This window comes from Cavia porcellus, unplaced genomic scaffold (genome assembly GCF_034190915.1).
Source record: "Cavia porcellus strain 051 isolate PalLab524CR breed Dunkin Hartley unplaced genomic scaffold, mCavPor4.1 scaffold_7, whole genome shotgun sequence".
In the NCBI taxonomy this organism is placed as follows: Eukaryota; Metazoa; Chordata; class Mammalia; order Rodentia; family Caviidae; genus Cavia; species Cavia porcellus.
This window is the reverse complement of record NW_026947490.1, coordinates 9,451,778-9,476,589: the sequence shown is the minus strand read 5'-3', so window position 1 is coordinate 9,476,589 and position 24,812 is coordinate 9,451,778. Positions and strand designations below refer to the sequence as shown.

The 24,812-nt window shown below is 43.6% G+C and overlaps 1 protein-coding gene and 1 long non-coding RNA gene across 9 annotated transcripts in view; both read left to right on the top strand.

Annotated features, from left to right (window-relative positions):
• The window catches only part of Map3k7cl (MAP3K7 C-terminal like), a 72,272-nt gene extending 69,515 nt beyond the window's left edge, over window positions 1-2,757 (top strand). For all 8 annotated transcript variants that reach the window (XM_063252530.1, XM_063252529.1, XM_013149765.3 and 5 more), the window contains one exon: window positions 1,571-2,757. In XM_063252530.1, the coding sequence (XP_063108600.1) occupies window positions 1,571-1,751 (181 nt within the window). In that variant the 3' untranslated portion in view covers window positions 1,752-2,757. The remainder of the gene's footprint in view (window positions 1-1,570) is intronic.
• A 1,600-nt stretch (window positions 2,758-4,357) lies between these two features.
• Window positions 4,358-24,348, top strand: LOC134476830 (uncharacterized). Its single transcript, XR_010048590.1, has 4 exons — window positions 4,358-4,806; window positions 20,314-20,518; window positions 22,301-22,465; window positions 23,884-24,348. It is a non-coding gene; the product is annotated as an uncharacterized LOC134476830 (long non-coding RNA).
• Window positions 24,349-24,812: the final 464 nt, after the last annotated feature.

Sequence of the window (24,812 nt, the reverse complement as noted above, 5' to 3'; positions counted from 1 at the left end):
ATCTCAGGTGTGTGACTTCTGATTTCTACTATGTCTGTGTCTCCTGAACTTGTTCTGTGTAGGCTGGAGCTCTGAGATTGCATTTGGCTCCTTCATCTTGATATTTTCTTGTGTTCCTCCAAATCAGCCCATTGCTGCATCCTGGGTGCTTCCTGCATTGGCTACCAGTCCCTTGGTGTTTAGGTTTGGACCTGGTACCTGGTACCTGGTACCTGGGTTCCTGACATCTGGGGTTCCTGAGTGATAGAGAGGCACAGGGCAGTGGTTCACCAATCCTCTTCCCTATCATGGTGGAGCTTCGGGGTGTGGCTCCTTTCTGGGCCATGCTGAGTTTGCTGGCTCTCTCTGAGTGGCTGGCACTGAATTTAAATCTTAAAGGAGGCTTCACCTAGGTGCTACCTATGAGTGTGTGATATTAACAGCAGCAGTGCAAAGCCTTTTCTTTTAGAAACGCAGTACTGAAAACTGTGTATCAGAACATTCACCAGTTGTTCTTTGCTTTACAGAGGTGGAAGAAATGTGAGGCCAAAGTCAGTTAGGTTCAGTTTATATTAGAATTAGCTGACATGCATATGGGAGAATCTTTCTGGATTCTCAGTTTCATTCAATTTAAACATGAATTGCAATACAACAATGGATTCTTAAAAACATTTACGGACAACTGAATTTTTCTCAGGTATTGTCATCACAGTCTCCTCCTCAGCCTGCTTCTTCAGTTCTAGGGTCTGGCCAGCATGAAAAGCAGATATTGTTTTGCTAATGAGGATGAAGTGCCATGGGCCTCCCTATCTACATTGCCACATCCGTGAACTCAGCCAACCTCCATCATTGGCTATGTAGTCAGGGTGTGGTGTTTTTGTCATTATTCTCTACATGATACAGTATAGCAACTATTTACCTGGCACATATGCTGTGTTACACACTATAAGTAATCTCGAGATGATTTAATATATATGGGAGGATGTGTGTGTTATATGCAAATACTATGTAAGAGACTTGAACATCAGCAAGGAATGGTATCTATGGTGATGGTGAGAGGTCCTAGATCCATTTGCCATGGATACACATACCTGAGGACTAGAGAGAGAGGACATGAAAAATATACATGCAAGAAAGGAGGTAGGATTTTCTTTTTTGGTCGTAGAAGCCCAATAAAGATTCAACTCAGGCAAAGGAAATGAAAGCAGATAACCATTCAATCTAGAGGACAAAGATTTGGTAAGAGACATGTAATTCACCCCCCAAGACAATGGCAATACCTTCACACAAAATTGTAAATTGATTTTTCCTAAATTATGATTTCAATTATTTATTGCACACTTGGCAAGATTCCTTTAAAGACTTCTGGGGATTTTTAAATGTATATTTAATATTTTGCTTGTGTCTAGTAGAGGTGCTAGAATAAAATAAAGAAATATAAAACTTGTGACTCTGGGAAACTAGAGGGTAAGTAGTGATGGGTGAAATTTAAGAAGAACAGGATGAAACAAATGATTCTTCTGAAGCAAACCACCCAATTTGCTTGCACTGAACTCTGGCCTTCTTCCTGTCCTGTCCCCTGACTCTCCAGGAAGGAGCTCATTGCCAAGCTGGACCAGGCAGAAAAGGAGAAAGTGGATGCTGCCCAGCTGGTTCGAGAATTTGAGGCTCTGACAGAGGAGAATCGGACCCTGAAGTTGGCCCAGTCACAATGCGTGGAGCAACTGGAGAAGCTTAGAATACAGTATCAGAAGAGGCAGGGCTCATCCTAACTTGAAATCTTTAAATGTGAGGGTAAGAGGTTGGTGACTGCTGTGCACTGGCAAAAAAAAAAAAAAAAAAAAAAAAAGTCTTTTATTTTAAAGGAATAGCAAATAAAATCTATTGCTTTTCTTTATTACCCACATGGCAAGTGTCTAGAAAGAGTTTAATGCTTGCTGGCTTCTAGCTTGAAAAAGGAATATTTTATTTTAAGTGAGATCATTAGTGCAAAGCTATTACCAGTATATATTTTCAGAGATCAGGATTCTCTTTCAAAGATATATATATATTTTCTTATTTAGGAAGATCAGATCATACCACACATCAGGATAGGAGACAATAAAAGTAGGATATTGACCGACCCTGCTAAAAATCATGAGCCATGAAACAAACCAGTAAAATACGCATTGCCCTTCCACATCCGTGCATTTTTAAATTTCATGCTCTTAACATTTCGAATCTGTTCAAATATAAACCACTGGAAACTTCTCTGCATATATTTATGTTCACCCATCAGACGCAATCCTTCACTGATAGGTTTCCTAAGAATAAATGGTCTCATGAATGTCCATAAAAGTTTTCTCATAAAACTATTAGCAGAAACCATATGTGTGCCCAAAGCTCATTTGCCAGTGCTGACTTCCTGCTGGAATAAAGAAACAGGAAAGGCTTCCTTTGCTTCATCTGTGTTCACTCAGGCAGCATCTCTGCCTTGCTTGCGTGTGTTCTGGAGGGTTTGGGGGAAATGGAAAATTTTGTTTGGACCTTGCTTTGGTCAGTTCCCGTGAAAACACCAGTGAAATTATTACTATTATTTTTGTTTGAATTTAAAGAGATATCTTAGGTCAGTAATAACTGATAGGAATATGTGCATAAATTCAGAATTGAAATGTTTTTTCCTTCATTCTAGCCATCACTATATTTTCTCAAATTGATCTTTGTTTTACGTCCATTTCTACTTGTGTAACTTTGTTTTTCAGTAAACATGGATTAAAAGCTACTGGGTTGTGTTTTCTCCTTTCTGAACATCATTTCTGAAACATCATTTATGAAAGCTGTGTTGCCCAACCTAGTGAGAACTGATTCTTTGCTGTCTATGCTAAAACACCACCACCACCACCAACAACAACTCTAGCAGTAAGAGTCATTTTTCTTGGAGAGACTGGTTTCTCATATATGTAACTCAGAGCTCTAACACTGAGTAGGATGCATTTATGCCTTGAGATATCTGTCCACAAAACATGAAGTATAATTCATGACAATGATAAGATGGCATTGGATAGGTGAGCGATTCTCAACTGGAAGTGATTTTATGCTAGAGGTATTTGACAATGTCCAGAGACATTTTCCTTTGTTGTTGCTGAGATGGGGGTGCGGAGTACTACTGGCATCTGGGGGTGGAGACCCCAGGAGCTGCTAAACCCCTGCAGTGCACAGGACAGAGCCCCCAGCGGAGCACCCTCTGGACCAGCATGTGATTAATTAGGCTGAGATGCTGGACCTGGGTGGAATACTCAGTGGGCAGCTGGGCACTGCATTGGGGAGCATGTTGCAGGGCCAGGGGTTCTCGCCATGTGGTACAGAATCCGAGAGGCTTTTTAGTGTCTAAATTCTCAGCTGCCTCATTTGTAAAATGCAGCTTTTCTGCAGATCCCCAAAATGTAATGTTATGTTAGGAAAAATCACCCGTATGCTTCATTCATATTTGGACAAAGGTGAACGTATCTGTGGTCCTGGAGAAGACTTCCTGTTTAGGAACTCTGAGGCACACGATAAAGGAGATGTGATATGAATTTATGCAAATCCAGGTCAATGGATGAGGGAAAGAAAAATAACTTATGTGCTAACAAAGTTAAATTACACACAAGGGTGCATTTTTGGTCAGGGCTCATCCTCCAAGGATTGTGTCCATTTAAAGAACTCAAGCAACGACAGCTCTTTGCAGAAAGAGGGCTAGGGAAATACAGTACCAAGATCAGTTTGCACTGCCAGAATGAAAATCATGTAATGGGATGAAAATATTCAGATACCACTGGTCTTACACTGGGGAGTCGCTGAGTAAACAATTTTCATATCTTGGCTAGTCTCAGCATGAAATTTACTATGTGTGTCCAAAAGCTACACATAGCATTTCCCTGAGCAGAGATGTTTTCTGCAAACTTTTATTCATCAATGACATGACAGCGTCATCTAATTTATCAGAAGCCAGAGAAGCCTCAAGGCAGAATTTCTTATCAGTCTTAATTTTCATCCATGTGGCCAGTTTCCACTAATCTTATTTATCACTGTGTGTTATCTATGTAATGCAGATCATTTACAACGTTTCTGTCTTTAGAGTCGAGTGTATAGTTCAGTGTTAGAGCTCTAGGCTAGCAGCACAAGACCCTGGGTTTGATCTCTGAAACACACACACACACACACACACACACACACACACACACACACGCACACACACACACACAGAAAAAAGGAAAAGAAAAAAATAAATTTCTATCTCCAGACACATTTATATTATTGTTGTTAGCAATAAGAACGATGCTACATATTTATAATTGTCTTGTTATTAGCAGTAAGGATAATGTTATAGCACGTGAAGAACACGGCTAGGGATTTAGCTCTGCAGTATAAGTGCCTGCCTAACAAGCGTGAGGTTGTGAGTTCAATCCCCAGTACAAAAAAAAAAAAAAAATAGATGTTAAGAATAAACACGGAAGTCCTGATAGTGTTAGGACAATGGTGATTTATAGGAAAACACAAAAAGCATGTGGTCATGTGTGACAGCGGTCAAATTCCAACTACTCCAGTGTAAATGAGGCTCACAGATGGATTTCTAACAAGTAGAGACAGAGGAGACAGCATGTGATTTGTGAGACTGGGTCACAGAAGGCAGTCAGTCTCCCCTTGGCCTGCTCCCCGGGTCACTTGCTCCAGACTGAGCCTGTAGCTACGAAGAGACTCAAGCAGAGCAGCGGAGGCCCACAGGAAGGAAGTAAGCCACCAGCCACAGCCACAAGCGAACTCAGAAGCTCATCCCCCACCCCCAGGCAGAGCTCCCAATGACTCCTGGTAAGCTGAAAATTTAAGCAAAACCTTGGGAAAGTGTCTGAGACAGAATCCTTGCTGAAGGGCTCGCCAGTCTCCAATTCTCAGGAACATTGAGTGAATAAGTGTTGTTTTAAAATCCCTAAGTTTTGGGGGGTGATTTGTTATGCAGCAACAGATAATACATAACAAACACAGAAAAATACTATGTCATTTATGAATGCATATGAAAAAGGGAGAATAACTGACATGACACGTCAGGCACAGCTTCTTGAAGCAGTGACTAATGAGATAAGATCTGTGCATGAGTAAGAGCTATGGAAGCAAGGGAGACAGGCAGAAGAAGAAGATCTAAGCAGTGACAAAATGTGCAAAGGCCCTGTGGCACATTCAAAGACTTGGGCCAGTGCAGCTGAGCATGAAGACACAGGAAGTATATGGTACATGATGAAACTGTGAAATAAGGCAGGAATTTGAAGACTATGTTAAGAATCTTGACCTTAATCCTAAAAACAAAGAGAGGCTACTAAAGAATTTTAAGCATATGATTAGGAACATAGTCTCTGCTAGAATATCATGTAACAGTTTTATTTTATTTTATAAGATACTTCGTTTTCAGTTGCTTAGAGTACTATATACAGTATTCACAACTAAATAAAGGGATAGATTGATAGAGATTTCAAAGTCATTTTAATGAATCTTTTTTTCCCCTTGGGATATAAGTAATGTATTCCATACAGTATCAAATGTCCAACCAGAATGAAAAGCAGAGGCATTTAATTTGGTAATATCAGTGACACAGCTCTTCAAGAGAACATCCCCAGTTCACTCGATTTCTAATGCTTGCCTCATGCTTCAAAGTTGCAAATCTTTAAAACATTTTTTCCTCTTTTACTGTTACTGTTATTTCTGAATAATGATAGTAATCAGATCTGGGAATGTGGGAAATTACACACGAAGAGAAATTACAAAAGAACAGATGAAAGACCTCTCAGAGTAGTCAGGCCCTCGAGCATCTGAATATCCGCTCATTCTTAGCCCTTCTGGTTTCATTAACTGGGAATCTCTCTCTCTCTTTCTCTCTCTCTCTCTCTCTCTCTCTCTCTCTCTCTCTCTCTCTCTCTCTTTCTCTCTCCTCTCTCTGTCTATCTCCTAGTTAGTTTTCATTAGTTACAGACAAATTCTCCCTGGAAGAAAAACTTGTTACCCATCTGGGCAGTGTGAGTTTTGGGGTGGAGTGTTACAATCCTGCCCACCGTCCTGCCGTCTGACACTTGGAGAGTGCTCTTGTGGGCTCCCACGTGTGTACACATCTAGGGCAGCTCTCTCTGGGACCGGCGGCTTCTCAGAGGCTCCCTTCATGGAGCTGTGGTCATGGCCATGAGTCGCACATGCTGGAAACCAGTGTTTCCCCTGAGGAGCTGGGCTTTGGAGAACCTTTCTTATTGACTACTTATGGACCAGGGCACTTGGAGCAGCCTTCTTAGCACGGAAGGCTGAGTCAGTGTGGAAAAAGGAGGAACCAAGAGTTTTGCTCAGCCAAGAGAGGAGGAATGTGTGATTGTAAATGAAGACAGGCGGTTTTATCTGCCACCAGACATGTCTGGGCGGAGGCCGCTCTCTCAGGTCAGAGTCCTGAGGCGGGAGAGATAAAGAGATTGCAGGAGCAGGTAAAATTACATGAGACAGTCCCTGGACTCCGGCGTCTTAATTGCCGGCTCACTTCTCATAAACGGAGTAAATGCTGAACAAGCTGACTTCCCCCCTTATTCCTGTAAACAAGGATGTGACTCACAATCCCTGCAATCTCTAAAATGCCATAGATACTATGGTGATTTGATTATTTAAAAATAGCTGGGAAAAATAGCGAGAAATTGGTCATGGGTAAGCTGGGCTGGTTTCTTCTGTTTTTGCTTTGTGCTGCGTTTAGACTGTTTTGTGTCTGGCCCTCAGCATTGTGAGAACATGCAGTTTGTTCAAGCAAACCTTGGGGACTTAGCATTTCTGGAAACCAACAACGTGAACTTGCTGGTCTGATCTTGGATCCCAGGCAAGAAACGAAATCAAGATCCAGTGCGGAGTCATCGGTCTGCAGGCCAATTTCTTTCTTCTTCTCTGTACAGAGATGAGTGTTGATAGCACTTAAATACACAGGGCCTCTGCCTCCAGACTGTTACACAATGACCTCAGCATACATGCAGATTTAGGGTGCTGTAGGAAGCCTTGTAAATGGGGTTTGTTGACCTTGAGCTAGCTGGTCGGGAAACGGCGAACAAAGCACCTCTTTATGGTCAGCCAGGTGTGGAAACTCCCAATGTAGAATTTCTGACAAAACTGGATATGAATTGGAGACTCAGCATTTAGTTTGCACAAGAGAGCTCCCTAGTTTCTGCCCACCTGAGTCTTTCCCTGTGTAAGTTACAGGGTGGAGAAGAGAATGCTCAAAGGGAGGTGAAGAAAGAAAGCTTGAAGACAGCAAAGTGTACAGTGTTGGGGATGGATTAAGGGAAATGGAAGAGCTGTGAAGATCTTGGGACCGGCCATCTAGGGATCACCTCTTGGAGGCTTTTGAGGGCAAGCGGAAAAAACAGCTGTAGGGTCCAGAATGAGCAGTGTCCTTCTGACCCTGACCTTCTTCAAGCACTTATCCTTTGGTGAGGGATGAGTGTACACAGGGCTTCGCAGGGACAAGAAGATAAACCACCCAGTCTCTTCTGCCCTGCTGTCTTCTCCTGGGGGCTTGCATTAAGCAGAAGCTGGAGGTCAAGAGAACCTGTTACTGTGGTCCATGCAGACGGGCCTCCAGACACTGAGATGAGTGGCCAAGAGTGCAGAGGGCCTCAGGGGACACACAGAGTCCCCAGCACTGACCAGCAAGCTGAAGAGACCTGTACCCTTCAGTGTCAGGAGAAGAAAGCAGCCCAGCCAGGCTCATTGTTTTAATTCTGTAACCTACCTGGGGGTAAAGCACCATTCAGTCTCCAGAAGTCTGAGCCCAGGTAGACTGGCAACTGCTGTTCCCTAAGGTCAGGCAGAGGAGGGTAGCTAGGGGAAATATGTCCAATGGAAAAGGAATTTAAGAAATCAGATAAATGGGGAATTAATTTTCGTAGTGCAGATATATTCCAAAAATTTCATGGCACTTACTAATAATGAAAATATGCGTTGTTCATTTGGAATCTGGCTATAAGTGAGTATCCTATATGTTTATAAATACTGGCAACCCTGATCAGTAGGATAGTGTGGTAGGGGTCCTGTGAATGTTTGTTGGCTTCTAAACTGGTTTTCTGTTTGGTAAGAAGAAAATGACCTGGAAATAGAATAAGGTATGGCATTTTTGAACCATTTTCTCTCAGCACTAGTGTTTAAAATGTTGGTAAGTGTTGGTTTTCTTGTTTTGTTTGGTTGTTTGAGACAGGGCTCTCACTATGTAGTTTAGGCTGTCCTTGAACTCACTATGTAGCCTAGGCTTGCATCAAACTCATGACAACCCTCCTGCCTCAGTTTCTCAAGTACTGGGGTTACACTTTAGCCACACCTGGCTAAAATGATAGTGTTGTTAAAAAAAAGAGGAAGGAAGAAAGAAAGGAAGGAAGGAAGGAAGGAAGAAAAAGAGAAGACTGTTTCATAGTCAAACAAATACATGGGATGTAAAGTTTAGAGTTCTAACTGGCATTCAGTGCTGGTATGGATATCAAAATCTTTCTTGGATTTATTTAAAATGCACCACAGCTGGCCTTGGTGGCACATACCTGCAATCTCAGCATTTGAGATTACTAAAAACCAAACAAACTGCCCCCTCCCAAAGCATCACAACTACCAAAAAACAGGCCCTTTGTTCCACTGTGACTCTAGGTCTCTTTTGAAATGCAGTTTAACAAAGTCATTTTAATGTCCATTAGGCTAAAGCAGGATTTTCTCCTTGTCTCATAATCTTGCCTTTAGGCTAAATGTACACTCCTGAAGATGTCTTAAAGCTCCCACAATTGTTTGCAAAGTGATAACATTCTATTGAATAAGATGTTAGATTTTCCAATTGATACTGAGTAATTTTGCTTAGCTTAATATGAAGAATCTATTAAAAGCCAATTATTACCCAAGCAGGGGCAATCCTACATTATTCAGAGAGAAAGATGAGAACACAAAATCTTTGTAAAAGAGAGTGAAAAATGAGAATACAAGCACCAGCATTCTCTGTTTCTCAAATCTATCTTTGGAAAGATATGAAATAATGTTGTGACTGGCTATGCCACCATTACTATGCTGAAAGAGTCTGAATATCTCTTTTACCCTAGAATTGGTGGGTTAAGCATGCCTTCTTTTTTCTGTCTAGTCATAGGTATTTTTCAGATTTGTGATCCATTCTGTAGTTCTATCTTGTGAGCAGTGGAAATAAAAGGAGAGTACATTAGAATTAGCTGTGAAGGGTAAAAATCTCCCAAATAACAGTGGCTTAAACAAGGTGGAAGTTTCTTTGTTCTCTCATGAAAAAAACGAGGGTTGCACTGTATGATGTTCTCAAGGCTTCAACTTTCTCTGCCATTAATTAGTATAGAGTAATTCTCAGCCTTATAATCCAAGATGGCGGCATCCATGTTTCAGGCAGTCAGAGGGTGAAAGAATGAACAAGAGGAGGAGTCAGAGGAGTGGGCTGGGTGGGAGCTACTTGATATGCTTCTCGTCACATCTTTTTGATGATTTTGTTCGTTAACTTGCCTGGGCCACAAGGTCCCCTTATTTGATCAAGACAGGTATTTGTTCAAACTGTATCCTGCATGCATCCTTGTAAATGGACCACTGAAGCAGATTCTGCATGTGTCTGACTAGGTAGACTGAGGAAAGTGGTGTGCTCAATCTAATAGGGGTGGGTCTCATCAAACCATTTGAATATTTGAATGGAGCAAAAGAACATTTTTGTTTTTGTTTATATAGAACTTTGTCCTTGGAGTAGAAAGGAACCCCTCCTTCCTGCCTGCTTTGTGCGGAGACCTGAGAAAGCTCACTTTGTACTCAGATGGGAGCAGTGGTTCTTTCTGGGTCTTGAGGCCACTGTGCTTCAGATGGGAGCTTCACTGTCAGAGCTCCTGGGTCTCTAGCTAGGGACTTGTCAGCTTCCATAATCACAGGAACCAATTTTTAAAAATAATAAACCAGTTTCTATTTATTGACCTATCTACTATTGGTTCAATTTCTCTAGAGAACTTAATACAATCACATTGCCTGAAACTTAACATGAAAGAAGGAAAATGAACACCTGGGATAAAATGTGGGAGGCATAGCTGGGAGCAGAGCTCAGGTCCTGTAGGAGTCATGATATGGACATAGTCTTCATTTAAGGGGACAATCAAGATTACAGCCATTTCAGCAGTTTGGAAGGTTTATCACATTGGCTAGTAGCATATTCCTCTGTCCTACTGTCGTGCACTTGCCAAAAGAGCATTGTCATCCTGCTATGCTTGCCAGTGCCCTAGTTATCTGACCTAGTTACCCTATAACTCCCTTCACGAACAGCTGTCTTCCGTAGCTGACCACCCCGGAGCACTGACCACACTGTTATAAATTAATTACAGTGCTGCCTGTTCTGTATGCGTCATCATCCCAGGTAACCTGTTTGCTATGTTAACCTTTGTTTCCCTCTGCAAGGGACAGATGTTATCTGAAATTAAATGGCCACAAGCTGCCCACACCGTCTGAACCCTTGCCCGATAACGAAAAACATATTTCTGAAATTAACTGCTGTAAATTCCTGTAAAGAAAGAAATGGCTGACCACTAATTGTGAAACTTCTCCGCCCTCAAGCAGAGGAGAACAAAGGTCTTCCTCATTCATGTTCCCCCAGTTTTGTGGTTTTCCCCTATAAAAGTCTGTAAAAATTTTAACCCAGTTACACAGCTTTGCAAACTCCAACTGCTCTGTGTTGCTGGTGCCAGCTTAAATAAAGGACTCCTTTTTCTTTTAAAAGAAAAGTCTTGCCCTGTTTTTTGGATAACATCTTGGGGTCTTATTTTTGGGGTACAATACCTACCAGGTCAACGTTCATGAAGATATCATTCATATGTGGATTTCTTCATTTGTACCACCTAACCCAGAGTATTTTAAATGCAAAATCTGCCCAAAGATAAAACCTCGTCACCTGGCCCATTGACACATATTTATGTGATGGGATATGTGTGTATATAAAACATGGAAATAAGTTATTTGATTTGCTTTATTGTCTAAAATGGAAATAAGGACAATTATACTTGTATCCTAAGTGATAACTCCCAAATTGTCAAGATTTCTTTTTTTCTTCCACTAGATAAAAATTTGCCAAAGATAAGAGATGTCTAGGAAAAGTTTTGTCACAGTAACCATTTAGATCTAAAATGTTCCCAAAAAGCTTCTTTCTCAAAGCAGCAGTGTTCTGAGGTGAGGTTTGGGGACATGATTGCATCACAATGGCTCTGATCTTATGGGTGAGTTATTTCATCAATGGGTTCATCACTTGATGGGGGGAAGTGATGGAATTCAGGAAATGGGATATTTGAAGGAAGGCCCTGAAGGCAGTGCCTTTGGGATTGTGTCTTGCCCCAGACTCCTCCTTCTCTTGCTCATGGCCTCTCTCTGCCTTCTGCCCATCATGAAGCCAGCAGTTTCATTCCATCCTAGGCTCCCTGCTGTGATGTCTGACCTCAAGGCAGCCCAGCAGTAGCAGAGCTAAAAGACCATGGACTAAAATCTCTGAGTCTGTGAGCCCAAATACATCTTTTCTCCTGTAACTTGCTTTTCTCAAGTATTTGGTTACAGTGATGGAAAGCTGACTAAAAAGAAACTAGTACCAGAATATCTTAGGTCCTAGACTGGGGATATTGAAGCCATTTCATTAGCTAATGGAAGCTGTGTCCACGTTATAGTAGGTGTAGTCTCTGATTTTGGAAGCAACTATCTAGGTTCTTATAGGAACTGCTATAGGAACTCCAAAAAGGACTGGTGAACATAACTTTGAAGGTTCTTTCTTGTCACTTCTCATTTTCTCTTCTTTCTGTTGGAGAGAGAGGAGGAACTTGAGGGCTCAGTTTGGTTTTGCTCTTATCAGGTCATCAGGCTCATTATTAAGAGGAAAGTTGAACGCATATTTACTTTTGACTTATAGTTGGTTACTGAATTTAAGAAAGCTTTATTTATCATTGGGACCCAATGCATAATTTTCAGGGTTATGTTAACATGCACACACCAGGTCCCTTGTTGAAAGCATTATTAAGAATCTCAACAGAACTGACAGAACTTTAAAGCTGGTTCAGGGTCTCAGTTTAGGACCATGTAGAGCTGCCCAGGTAGCAAACCTGTGAAGGAGACTGCTTAGCATCATGTATTTAGCAACTTGATTTCATTAAAATCCCTACAAAAATCTCACCCCATCTACTACCAATTCCCAGCTCTTCCATTTCTTCCTTGATATTTACTTCTGCACAATACTTTGGGAGACATGAAGGGTCTGATGGAAATGTCTTAATTGGCTCAAACTTAGATTTTTTTATATATCTGAATATTGAGACAGGGTCTTACTATGCAATTCAGGCTTGTCTTGAGCTCACTTTGTGGCCCAGGCTGGTCTCAAACTTGCAACAGTCCTCTCAGCCTCCCGAGTGCTGGGATAACAGGCATGCACCACCATACCTGGCTTTTTTTTTGGTGTCTGCTACAAGAGTTCTTTCCCTCTCTTATGACTTCCTCTAATCTCACTCAGCATCTTAGTTAGCTTCAAAGTCCTGAGCATACATGTGATGAACCTGTGTTTATTTGTAGGAGACTGATTACTATTAAATATATTTGATATAGAATATAGAGAAATGACCCATAAAAATGAAGTCACCTGCACACAGCAAAGGGAGATGGCATATACAATGGAACCCTTATAAGGTGTATTATAGACATTTATTCTAATCAAAATAGATTCCAGTTGCCTCCTAATTTCCTATAATACCACATGAGGGCTCTAGAAATACTAAGCTTATATACATAAACATGTAAAAGGAGTTGGTTCCCATGACGGAAAGTGGGCAGGCACTAAGATCTGCAGGATAAGTCAAGCTAGCAGAGCTGACAGCGTATTTCCAGTCCAAACGCTAGGAAGCTAGGAAGCATCGAGGCAGAAAGCTATCTCTACTTGCAGGACAGCGAGCCTTTTTATTCTCTTCTGGCCTTGACTGAGTGGATGAGGCTCATCCATACTAGGGAGGGCAATCTGCTTTATTAGTCTTCCTATCTAAATATGACCCTGGTCATCTGAAGCTATGCCTGGAGAAGTACCTGCAGTAATATTTGATCAAATCTCTGGAGTCTCTTTGCCCAGTCAAGCTGATACATTTACAGAAAAACTGCAGTGTGACCTGGAGAACAACTGGCTACAGATTAGTCAACCAATCGGTTGGTTATGGCTTCACAAGTTAATTGTTTATACTTTATTAGTTATCTGACTATAACATCTGCAACCAAAGTTCAGCTACTTCAGTTAAGCTCTTCATTTATTTGGCCTGTTGAGCTCCGTGTAGGTGTCCAGTGTAAACACATGGCTTTCTAAAAAATTTTTATTTAGCACACAGTTAGTATTGAGAGCTAGCTACTGTTCATCCCTAGTGTTTACTTCTACCATCTGGCCATAACCAAAGATTCATTAGAACAAAATTTACTTGGAGCTGAGGATTTATTTACATACAATTCTTGCATCAATTTACTGCGTGCTTGCTTTGTGCTGGGCACCAGTTAAGATCACAAAGGTGACATTACAAAGCTGGTTATAATTAGGACAGTGGTTATTAAGGATAACTTAGTTTTTGGGTTTTATCTGAGAATTTCCTCTGTCTCATTTGATGCCTCTCACTGGAGATGTGCTTTCTCTTCTCTGGTAATTGCACTTGTAGGATTGGAGGCCCACAGGTGTTATCATCAGCAGAAGGTAGCTGTCACCACGGGCATCAGCCTCACTGGTGCAACAGGAACTCGGGGAGTCACGAGGGAGAAATGAAAAAGAGTCTTGGGTGGAGCGGAGATGGTGAGACCAGTGGAAGGGAGGTGAGTGGGAGGAGACAGCTGGTCACATTCAGCCGAATCTGACTGTGTCAAGAGAAAAACGGAACGATTTAGAGCTTAGTGAAAGCAGATACGGAAAGAACAAAAAAGAACCATCATCCTCGAAGTTGTTGAGAAAAAACTAGAGAGAGACTTGCTTGAGATCTCAAAGACAGTAACCTGCCTGGGTCTGAACAAACTTCACTAGAAGAAAGACTTGGATGGTTAATTAATTAATTAAACCAACATCAATGCTATGTTCTCTTTATTTTGTGACTTTCTTCATGCTGTTCTCTCTGCCTGGACTATCTCCTGTCTCTGCCATGACCTGGGCAGTGACATTTAATGTTTTAATGTTTAAACATTAGCCATTATTTCCTGCCAGGAGACTCCAGTGTTGCCAAAGTCTGAGTCTCATGGCTTTTCTCCTAAGTCCCCCTCTCCTCCTGTGTAAGAGTGTGTCGCCGTCATTGCAATTGCTTTCTGACTCATCTGCATTCCTGAAGAGCAGGAAGCTCTTGGTGATGCTGGTGGCTGCCTCTTGTTAGAAGTTCTATCTTTAGTGGACGGCACCAGCTAGAAATTTAGTAGCTATTTGCCAACAGAAAGAAGGAATGAAAGAATGAGCGAGGAGGTCATTCCTGATTTTCTGACAACATTTAAGACACTGTCCTGGGTATTTTATAGAAGACTTAGGAGGGATGAGAAAGAAGAGGTAACGAAACAAAAGAATTAGACCTCAAAAACCTTCTAGGCTGGCAACACCTATGAAGAGTGATGTCATACAAAACCAGTGACCTGAAAAATACTGTAGCACAAGACAATAGGATCCCCAGATTTAGCAAGCAAAGATACAGGGTGCCAAGTTAAATTTGAATTTCAGCTGAACAATAAATAGTACATATACCTCTCAAAATCTTTTGGACATATAGATACCCAGCATTCATTGCTTATTAAAATTTAAACACGACTGGATCTGCACTTCATCAGGCCTAAAGACAGCTCAGGCTATGAAAAATTGCTTCTGTGTTTTTTTTTCTGGAGATGGGATGATGATATCTAGGAGAAGCATGGGATTCGGCAAAGATTTTCAGAACAAAATAGGAAGACAATAGGGATGGCAAGGAAAAGTGTGAAGAAATGGTGGCGAGAACCTCAAGTGACAATGTAGGAGAGTGGGATTTCCAGAGACTGAAATTTGGTTTGGGCAGTGTGCTTAAAAAAAAAAAAAAAAGCAGTGACAAACTCAGCTGGACTGTTGGGCAGGGTCTGGAGATGCTGGCTGGACCAAAGCCTCGGTCTCCTGAGCTCCCGCCTCTGCTCCCTGTTTTGTGGACGGGCAGAACTAGGTCTTTCTGCCCAGGCAAATGTCTCATCCTCCCATGGTTAATCAGGCTTCGCTATCAGTTTCCCTTTGTAAACAGTGACGAAGAAAGACCAGGAACATTTTGCAAAGGTCAGAAATTGCTCAATGTTTGCGCTGTTTTTTCAAGACAGTATCTCTAGCAAAATTGAGGAAAAAGTGAATACTAATGATGACTTATCAAAACAAGATGTGAGAGTGTGAGAAATACTTGTGAGGCGTTTGTAACTTAGCTAGTTCCTGTTTTCTGTTACAAATCAGTTTAGCACTATATAGCATGTATACATAGCATGAAACAGACACAAAGCATCTCACTGATGATCTAGGAAAGAGCTGGAAGTGTTTCTATATAGCCCTTATTGAGCATGTCATACGTTCCAGGTGGCAGCATATGCTACTTCACTTGATTGTCACAGGATGATAATACTGTGTTGCATGTAAATTAATACAATAACATTGTGACAGTTTTACTGTGTGTCTTGCTGTCTCACAATGTTTATTTGCTCATCTACGGTTGCTCAACTAGCACTTGGTTACTTTGAAATTCAAATCTGGTTTGATTCTAACATCTACATTGTTTTCATTATTTATGTGTGTGTGTATATATATATATATATATATATAAATTATCACATATACCAATTATTGAGCATTTAAAATGAATATATACTAGGAGCAAAGGGAAAAATAGTTTGGTAGTGATTGGCAGAATAATTTCACCATCTAATCAGATTAATAATAGGCTGTGAATGAAAATACAAGCAAAAAAAATATTAATAGTTTTTAGAACAGACATGGTATTTTATCAGAAATGGTTCTGATTGGTTCCTATAATTCACTACACATTTCACATTGAGGATACCAAACCTTGTACTTGTTTCCTTTTGCTATTAAACACTTACCAACATCATTAGTAATATTCATTAGTGTCCGGCGCCGCGTCTGTCCCGCAGAATGAGGCACATGAACACTTTGTCTCTGCAGGCTCCTTTATTGACTGGGCTACAACCTCAATACACGTCCATCCTTGATGGCTTCCTACGTGTTGTGCCTCGGGCACTTCCTATACTTGGGCTTATATAGCTAATGTTATCCAATCATGGGATTACACGTGGGGACAGGTGATTGGGCGGCAACAAGGAAGCAATCAATCATTACCATATATGGCGGGGACAGTAAGCCGAGCAAGAACCAGGAAGCAGGATGTGTGCGCCATCTTGGACACACGATGGGCGGGGGAGCAGCGAGGCGGTAGGCGGACGCCATCTTGTGGCTATATTCTCATGGGTAATACGGCAGGCTCCCAACATCTCCCCCTTTCTTATTTACAAGGAAGGACAGCGAGACCTTCCAAGTGACTACAGAGGTCTGTACCCTGCTGTGCATGGCTCTGAGGTCATCCCCCGGCACAGGTTGGCCACCCCCGTGTCGGAAGGGACCTCCAAGCCTCATCCTTTTGCGCAGGGCTAGGGTAATTCGGATGAAACCTAGATGCATACAGACATATAGCCTGACATCTCTCTTCAAAAACCCCAAGAGTAGAATGTCATGCTGTACCATCTGGTCTCGCACCTTGGTACCTCTCGCTGTCTTAATGGAACGGGGCCTGTCTTAGGTTGAGCAAGGTGGAGTACCTTGATCTTACCCGTCTTCGGCTCGCCCATTCAGCATCCTTATAACTGATGCTCTGCAACATGAAGGAGATATGCAGCCGCCCGACCACAAGATGGGCCAGCCTCCGCCAGCTGCATAGCCGCCATGGCTGTAAATCTGACTTGTTGTTGAGTCTGCATCAAACGATCAAGCAAGCATTTAACAACCACTAATCCAACCAGGATAGCAACAGCAATAAAAATCCAGGTAGTCAAATTGGGCCAAGAGAACCAAGAGGTGACATGATTCCATAAACCTTTTAGAACATCACTCAGGGTAGACAAATCAAATCTAACCGGGTTCAACTGAATTTTTTCTATTTCGTCTAATTCCTGACTAACAATCATTGACAGGTTGTGAAATTTTGGCAAATAAGTGTCCTGCAGCCATTTAGTCATAGTCTTTGTAGTTTCAGTCAGGTTGGTGCGAACAGGGGTGACGCGGACCCGGAAAGGCAGCCACCTCTGATCACAGAGTTGAGTGGCAACCTGCCACAACGCATCAATCTCCTGCCCGATGAGCTGGATCTCTTCTTGTAGCCGAAGTATAGCCTGGCTGTTAAGCTCAATCTGTTGCCTTTGAGCCTTGATGGTCTTTCGTGTGGCGTTGCTCAGCCGATTGACTGCATCCATGGTCAGCGCGAGCTGCTCGGAGGTCCATGCCTGCAAAACAGCCTGTCCCACTGCAGGGACAAACAGAGAAGAGACCACCCCCGCTGCCTGCCACAACCAATCTTTTATCCCTCCTTTTGTTCTGGTTGGCAACGAGGAGAGTGTCCTGGGCTTGGACGGGAACCCAAAGATAGTTTGGATGATATGCTAGAATGGTGAAGGCCGGGCTTGCAATTTGATGCCCAAGCCTTTGCCAGGGGTATAGCCCATCCGTTTCATCATGTTTTGAGCCACCTCGGAACATCCCATATTCAGGGTGATGTCCATCTGAACTAATATATCTCTGCCCCATAGGGTCACCGGAAGGTTGAGGACATAAGGCTGAAATGTACCAGCATGTCCTTCCTCATCCTGCCAGGGAAGGGATTGCGCACTCACACTGGGTGAATGCACGAATCCCAATCCCTGGAGAGTCTGTTCTGCCACATTAAGCGGCCAAGAGGCCGGCCAGTCTTTATGAGAGATGATGGAACGGTCAGCACCGGTATCTAATAACCCTTTAATTTTCTTACCATTGATTGAGAGAAGCAACATGGGTCGTTCCTGCAAGGTCATATGGAGGCCAATAAAATTTTCGCCCGTGGACCCGAAACCCTGATCACCCCGAGAATGCTGCTTGGCAGGAAATTGATCATGCAGGCTAGGTAGGATGAGTAACCGAGCTATCTTATCTACTTTATTGATGATCAGTGTCCCCTGTAAAGACTGCACCATGATTTTAACTGTACCCAGAAAATCAGAGTCAATAACACCGGGCACGACCGTAAGACCGCGGAGGGCAACCGAGGAGCGTCCCAGCAGGAGGCCGACAGTCTTTGGTGGTAAGGGCCCCTTAAATGAAGTTTCTATCAATTGGACTCCCATTTCAGGTGTTAGTATGAGTCCGGAGGCGGCACAGAGGTCCACTCCTGCTGACCCTGGGGTAGCCCTGACTGGCTGTTCACTCCCGGAAAGGGGCTGCTGGGGGAAAGGGGGCCCGCCTTGTAGGAGGGCCCCCTCTGGCCATTTTTTGGCTGTGAGTCTTTACGGCCAGTCAGAGAATTGCCCTCCTTATCAAAAACGGCATATGAGGCAAGGCCCCTACGCAGGACGTCCCACAAGCGACCATGAAACGAGCGGCGTCTGGAGGATGGAAGTGTGGCAGGGAAGGGAGGGGGCGGCCCCCAGCCTCCAGGTGTGCTCATTTCCTGGGGTGGCTCCCAGGGAGGGGCAGACGGGGTTGGTCTCGTCCAGCCTGGGGTATGTACTTCCTGTATATCATTCTCCACTCTCTCGAGCTCTTCCTCTAAGCTCTCCATCAACCCTTTACATAAGGTTCTAGAGGGCTTATTAGTCTCCTGTCCTGTATCATGGCGCGAGCATGTCTTGCCGCCGTCTTCCCCTTTTGGGCCTGTTAGGGGGCCCTCCCCTTCCGAATCTGAGGAGCGATCCGGTGAACCAGCCTCAGAGGTCCCTCTGGAACTCTCTGAGCGCGCCTGCTCGAAAGCGTGGCGTGCCTCTTTGAGTCCCTGGGCTGCGCCTACCATACTTTCGGTTTTGAGACATGCCTGAACCATCTCCCATATGGGGCGGACCATAGGGTCGACACCCATCCCTTGTTCCTCAGCAAACTGAATATCACATCCTAACTTCTCCCAGGAGGGTAAAGTGAGGGATCCGGTGGGCAGAAACCATGGGGCCAAACCATCGATGCATTCGAAAAACTGCAGCACCGTTTGCTTATCTATCCTAATCCCTCGCGCCTTAAGCAACAACCACAGCGATAAGGCGAGGGGGCCGCAGTTAACATTGCCCATCTTAACAAAATTAAAGAGCCCCGAGGTGCAATAGCCAACAGAGGCCTGCCCTTCTTTTTCGGGCAATGTCGATCCCCACAAGGGGTCGACCAGTAGATCCCTTAAAGTGCGTCCACCAAGGGCCGGGTTAAGCCGCCGCTCACCTGCAGGTACGTACCGTTTTTCAACACAGTCACAGGAGCCGCAGAAGGCACGGGAATGGTTTCGAGTCCCCGTACGGGCCACCAGCTGTCCGACGCCGCGTCTGTCCCGCAGAATGAGGCACACGAACACTTTGTCTCTGCAGGCTCCTTTATTGACTGGGCTACAACCTCAATACACGTCCATCCTTGACGGCTTCCTACGTGTTGTGCGTCGGGCACTTCCTATACTTGGGCTTATATAGCTAATGTTATCCAATCATGGGATTACACGTGGGGACAGGTGATTGGGCGGCAACAAGGAAGCAATCAATCATTACCATATATGGCGGGGACAGTAAGCCGAGCAAGAACCAGGAAGCAGGATGTGTGCGCCATCTTGGGCACACGATGGGCGGGGGAGCAGCGAGGCGGTAGGTGGACGCCATCTTGTGGCTATATTCTCATGGGTAATACGGCAGGCTCCCAACACATTAGTCATTACAAGCTTCGGCTATACATATGATTGTACTGCTGTGTCATTTTTGTGAGAAATACTACACATTCATGTAGAAATCGAGTTTTGTCCCAGACAGGACACTGTAGCTGGTAAAGCCTCAGGTGGAACCAAGGAGCTCCATCTCCCCCACCCCTAGGAATTTATCTATGGCACCAAAAGAATACCAGTGGGTTACCTGTGCATCACTAATGCCCCTCAGGCTCCACTCTAAACCTAGGCTACTTATATGCCTCTACTTCACGTGTTCCATGGACAGATCACAGACCCCGGGGGGAGATGCCACACCCCGGGGGATCAGGGGTGTCTTTTCCCACATTCTCAAAATAAAGGTCATTTATATTTCATACTTTTATCTTTTCAGCCGCCGCTAGTTCCCCACAGTTCTATCATTTGGTTCCCTGACCAGGAACAGCAGACGAGAGACTCCTGGGCCCTCCCAGTTTGAGTCCCCTGCCGTTCAGGACCAGGACCGGACTGCATCCTGCATTAATTCCTCACTTCTACACTCGGGAGCTGTAAACTTGTCACTGCTGGTTCGCAAAAAACACCGACCCGATTTACCACAGGTGAGCAACTCCTGGAGATTGCTGCTGGGCCAGGCCCCAGGCAGGTTTTCTCCCCCTTTCTGTGGGTTCACGTGACACTCTCACGTCCTTAGATAGCCCAAGGCAGAGCTTTCTGGGCCAACCTGGGTCCACACTGAGAGACTCTCACGTCCTTCAGAGCCTTTTAAGTTCGCATGGGCAGAGTTGTTACTAAACCCACATGAAATTCACTCATATATTGGTGATGGCTAATTATTATGAGTTTTGGAACCATATAATCTGACCGGTCTAGAGTAAAAGGTGATGACTTTAAACTTAGCGGACCATGGTCCGTTGTCTCATCTGGCTATAACTCTGTGGGCCAGACCCCACACCAGATTTTATCTTGGGGACCACTTCCTGTCTCCCCCCTCAAGCATACCTATTTATAGCTTATCACACTGACAACAAGTTTACAAAACTCTCTATCTTTAAGCCTTTGTGTTGGGAATGTGTGTCCTTTCCTGCCAGCGTCCCTTTGTCTCCTCGCCGCTTCCCCTCCCCCTGCCGCGCCTGTTGTGCACTGACCCATTCCCCACCAAGATGTAAAAAAAATGAGCCCAAACAGTGTTGAAATGTGTGTGGGCTACTTTAAGCTCTCATGCTGTGCTCCAGGTCCACGTGGGGTTCGGCTCTAATGCCGCACCCTATTCCGTGCATCCTGTGAGCGGTTCCTCCACATGAGGGCTCAGCTCCGTGTCTGTCGGCTACTGGCCGCGCCTCCGGGAGCAGCCCCAGCTTCACAATGCATCCCAACTCTGCCTCCCAGCTCCGCTCCCCAAGCACCGCCACCACGGCCACCCTGTGCTGTTTCTGGGGGCAGTCCCAGCCCGTCCGCCTTCACTCTGTGTGCCCTGCCCCCATGCTGGGTGTGCTCTGCCGGCACACCGGAACACAAACACATAAACAGCAGCTCGGCGGCTTGGCTCAGACACGCCATTTTTTACATTCTCAAACCATTTAATCAAGGTTAAATAAGCTGGCAATAGACAAGACTTTGGCAGATAAACGGGAAGTGGCCACCTGGTAATTTTACCAGTCTTGTTTATCAATTAAAGCCTTCAGTAATCTCCTGTTTGGCAGCTAGGGTTGGGAGGTGTTCCTGAATTCCTTTTGCTGTGAGCCACCAGTGGCGTTCTGTGTTGGGCTTACTGCCTATGTTATATTGTGTTGTCGCCGATCTCCTGTTTAACAACTAAGGTTAGGGATGATTATGGATTCCTTTTGCTGGGAACCACTAGCTCTTTTCCAAGACAAGGGTTGTATGATACATACAAAACAGCAAAACCAACACTGTGGCAGAAGCCAAACTTAAGCCTTTTCCCAGCCTAATGGCCTGCCCTGGCTCAGCCCTCCACCGAGCCATAATTAACTATATTCAACTGATATTAAATAACACCATAGCTGATTTCTCTCCTAAATAAAAAGGAAAAAATTAATTAAACAGGCCATCCACCAAAAATCAGATGGCATTAGACATTTTAATAACATAAAGAGATACTTATATATATGACATAAATAACATGTCAGTTCCTAAAGTTCTCTGGACCTTGTCCTCCTTATGGGAAGTCATTACTAAAATTATAAATATCCTGTTGATTATATTTAACTCCTGCATACTTACTTAATTCTACAGATACCTTCTACTGTAGTCCAGATCCCAAACAAAAAGGCAAAACTTGACCTTCAAACCTCATAGAGACCTTAATATGGCTTTTCATGTTTTAACAACAGAGATAACAATAACACTTGTGACATTTGGAGTTCTGAGACAGGTAAACCAACACAAGGTGGAGCTTCCTGGGGTCCCCCCGCCATGGACCATGCCTCAAATGCAGCAAAAGACATTGGGCAAGAGAGTACACCATCCTGGCGTTCTTTGAGACCTTACTCCAGGGCTATTGGACTGTCCTAGCCACCAGAGAGTGGGTAAGTCATCCTAACTTCCAGCCCTCACAGGAAATGCCAACACTGCCAGATTCATCACCGACAGATCTGCTTAAACTTGCTGCTAAAGACTGATGGGGCTCAGGGCCAACAGCAGCCCCCTTTATGGGTGTCCATCTCAGAGTCCAAGTCCCACTAAAAGTCTCAGGTAAGACATTCTCTATACTTGTGGACATAGAGGCCATATGTACAGAGTTCTTCCTGAGTTTTCAGGCTGCTATATTAAGTCCTCAGCCTCTGGGGGTATTAAAGGTCAACCTATGCCATTTACAAACAGGGCCTATTTCATGCAGGTCCCAGACTGCTTCTTCCCAATCCACCCAGTGGTGCCGAAATCTTTCCTCCACCACTCACTCTTCAGTCCTAAATCTTAACATGCTTTTCATTCCCTTGTGTTTTTACAGACTGACTTAGACACACTGAGGCCTCAACAGCTTACACCTGTTATCACTAGTAAACCTCTCCTCAGTGATATAAGACCACCTCCTTCCTTTCTTATTCACCAATATCTCAGACAACCCTGGTCAAGGTTGACAGATAAATTTTGCCTTCTCACCTTTGTTTATACTTTTTCAGGATACATAAAAGCCTTTCCCACAACCAGGGAGACTGCTGATATACTTTCTAAAGTTCTGTTACAGCAAATCATTCCAAGGACTACAACCAGGTTACAGTGATCCATACCTGATATTCTTGGCAACCTCAACAGTGATCAAAATTGCTAGACTGCCATCCTGGTTTCACATCACTCAGGCTAAGCAGTGCCCTCCCAGCCCTAAATCTGATCATTCTGAGTGGTCATCTCATCTTCTGTCACCCACCCGTCTCTGTTTCATGAAGGCCTCACAGCCGCAGTTCACAGGCTAAGTCATGTTTTGTTATCCACTTTGGTTCCTAATTTCTTACGTTCTATTAATGATCATTTTTACAGCAGGACTTTTGACAGTCTTTCCTAAAGACTCCCACATCATGTGTAAGATCATCTTCATAATTTTCTATGTGACAACTGTATTAGTTCTTTCTGCCCTCAGCTGTTTGGTTAAACGTGACATCCCTAAAAGCCTAGGCCCTTACCTTCCCTATACTGGTACAGCCACCGCCTTCCCTGCACCCCCTATTTTTTCCAGTTCAACTCCTGGACCAGAGACAAGTTTTACACACCTACCCTCTTAACTTTTACCCTTTCAGATGGGGGAGTAATCATCTCTCATAACTTCACTCCTCCTAACCTCCACTTATTTTTCAGAATTCTACTTCACCATGACAATGATCCTACCTCAACGTGGTCCTGATAAAATGACATGTCTAAATCAAAGGCACCTTTCCTTCTACCTCACCTGGGTCCTTAAATATGACAATGCCATGCCTCCTCATAACATCTTGTCTCTTTGTTTTTCCAGTCTAACATACATGTATTCACCAGTGAAGTTGTCCTGGCTAAAACACCTGGCACCAGCTTCTACATGGGCATCAACTGTCATCTCGTCGACTCCCCTAGACCCCAGTAAAGCTCCGTCTTCCAGTTAAAGAGAGAAATCTTCACCCCTTTTCATAATAATAATCATAAGACGGGATATGAAAGAGTTTTGGCCCAGACAGGACACTGTAGTTGGTAAAGCCTCAGGTGGAACCAAGGAGCTCCATCTCCCCCACCCCTAGGAATTTACCTATGGCACCAAAAGAATACCAATGGGCTATGTGCATCACTGATGCCCTTAGGTTCCACCCCAAATCTAGGCTACTTATATGCCTCCACTCCCTGTGTTCCACGGAGAGATCACCGACCCTGGGGTGGAGATGCCACGCTCCATGGGGTTGGGGGTATCTCTCCCCACATTCTCAAAATAAAGGTCATTTATATTTCATACTTCTTATTTTTCAGCCACCACCAGTCCCCCCCAGTTCTATCAGAAATGTGTTTAAATTTCTTCCTAATTTTATAATCTACATGAATGGTAGTTAGGTGGACTAAATTCTTTGCATGTAATTATTTCAATGATATAAAATGCCCTTACATAAGTAGAGTGGTGTTATTGGTAAAAATATTCATTCTATGATTATGTAAGTAAGATTGAAATCCCTAAAAAACAAAGGTCTGAAATTTTAGCAACTTGTTCACTAGAGGTAAGCTGCTGAACTGTTGTTTCTTTAATTTTTAAAAACCAAACTACAGTTATACAATAGGAAAACAAAATGTGTTTCAATATTTCTCTCCATAAAAACATTAACTAAATTTTAATTAAAAGATGAAGACATATGCTTTGGGTAGACTCTTGTGTCGTAGGTTGCTGTTACAAAAACACAGCTGAGTCAGTCCATGTCTGGCTTA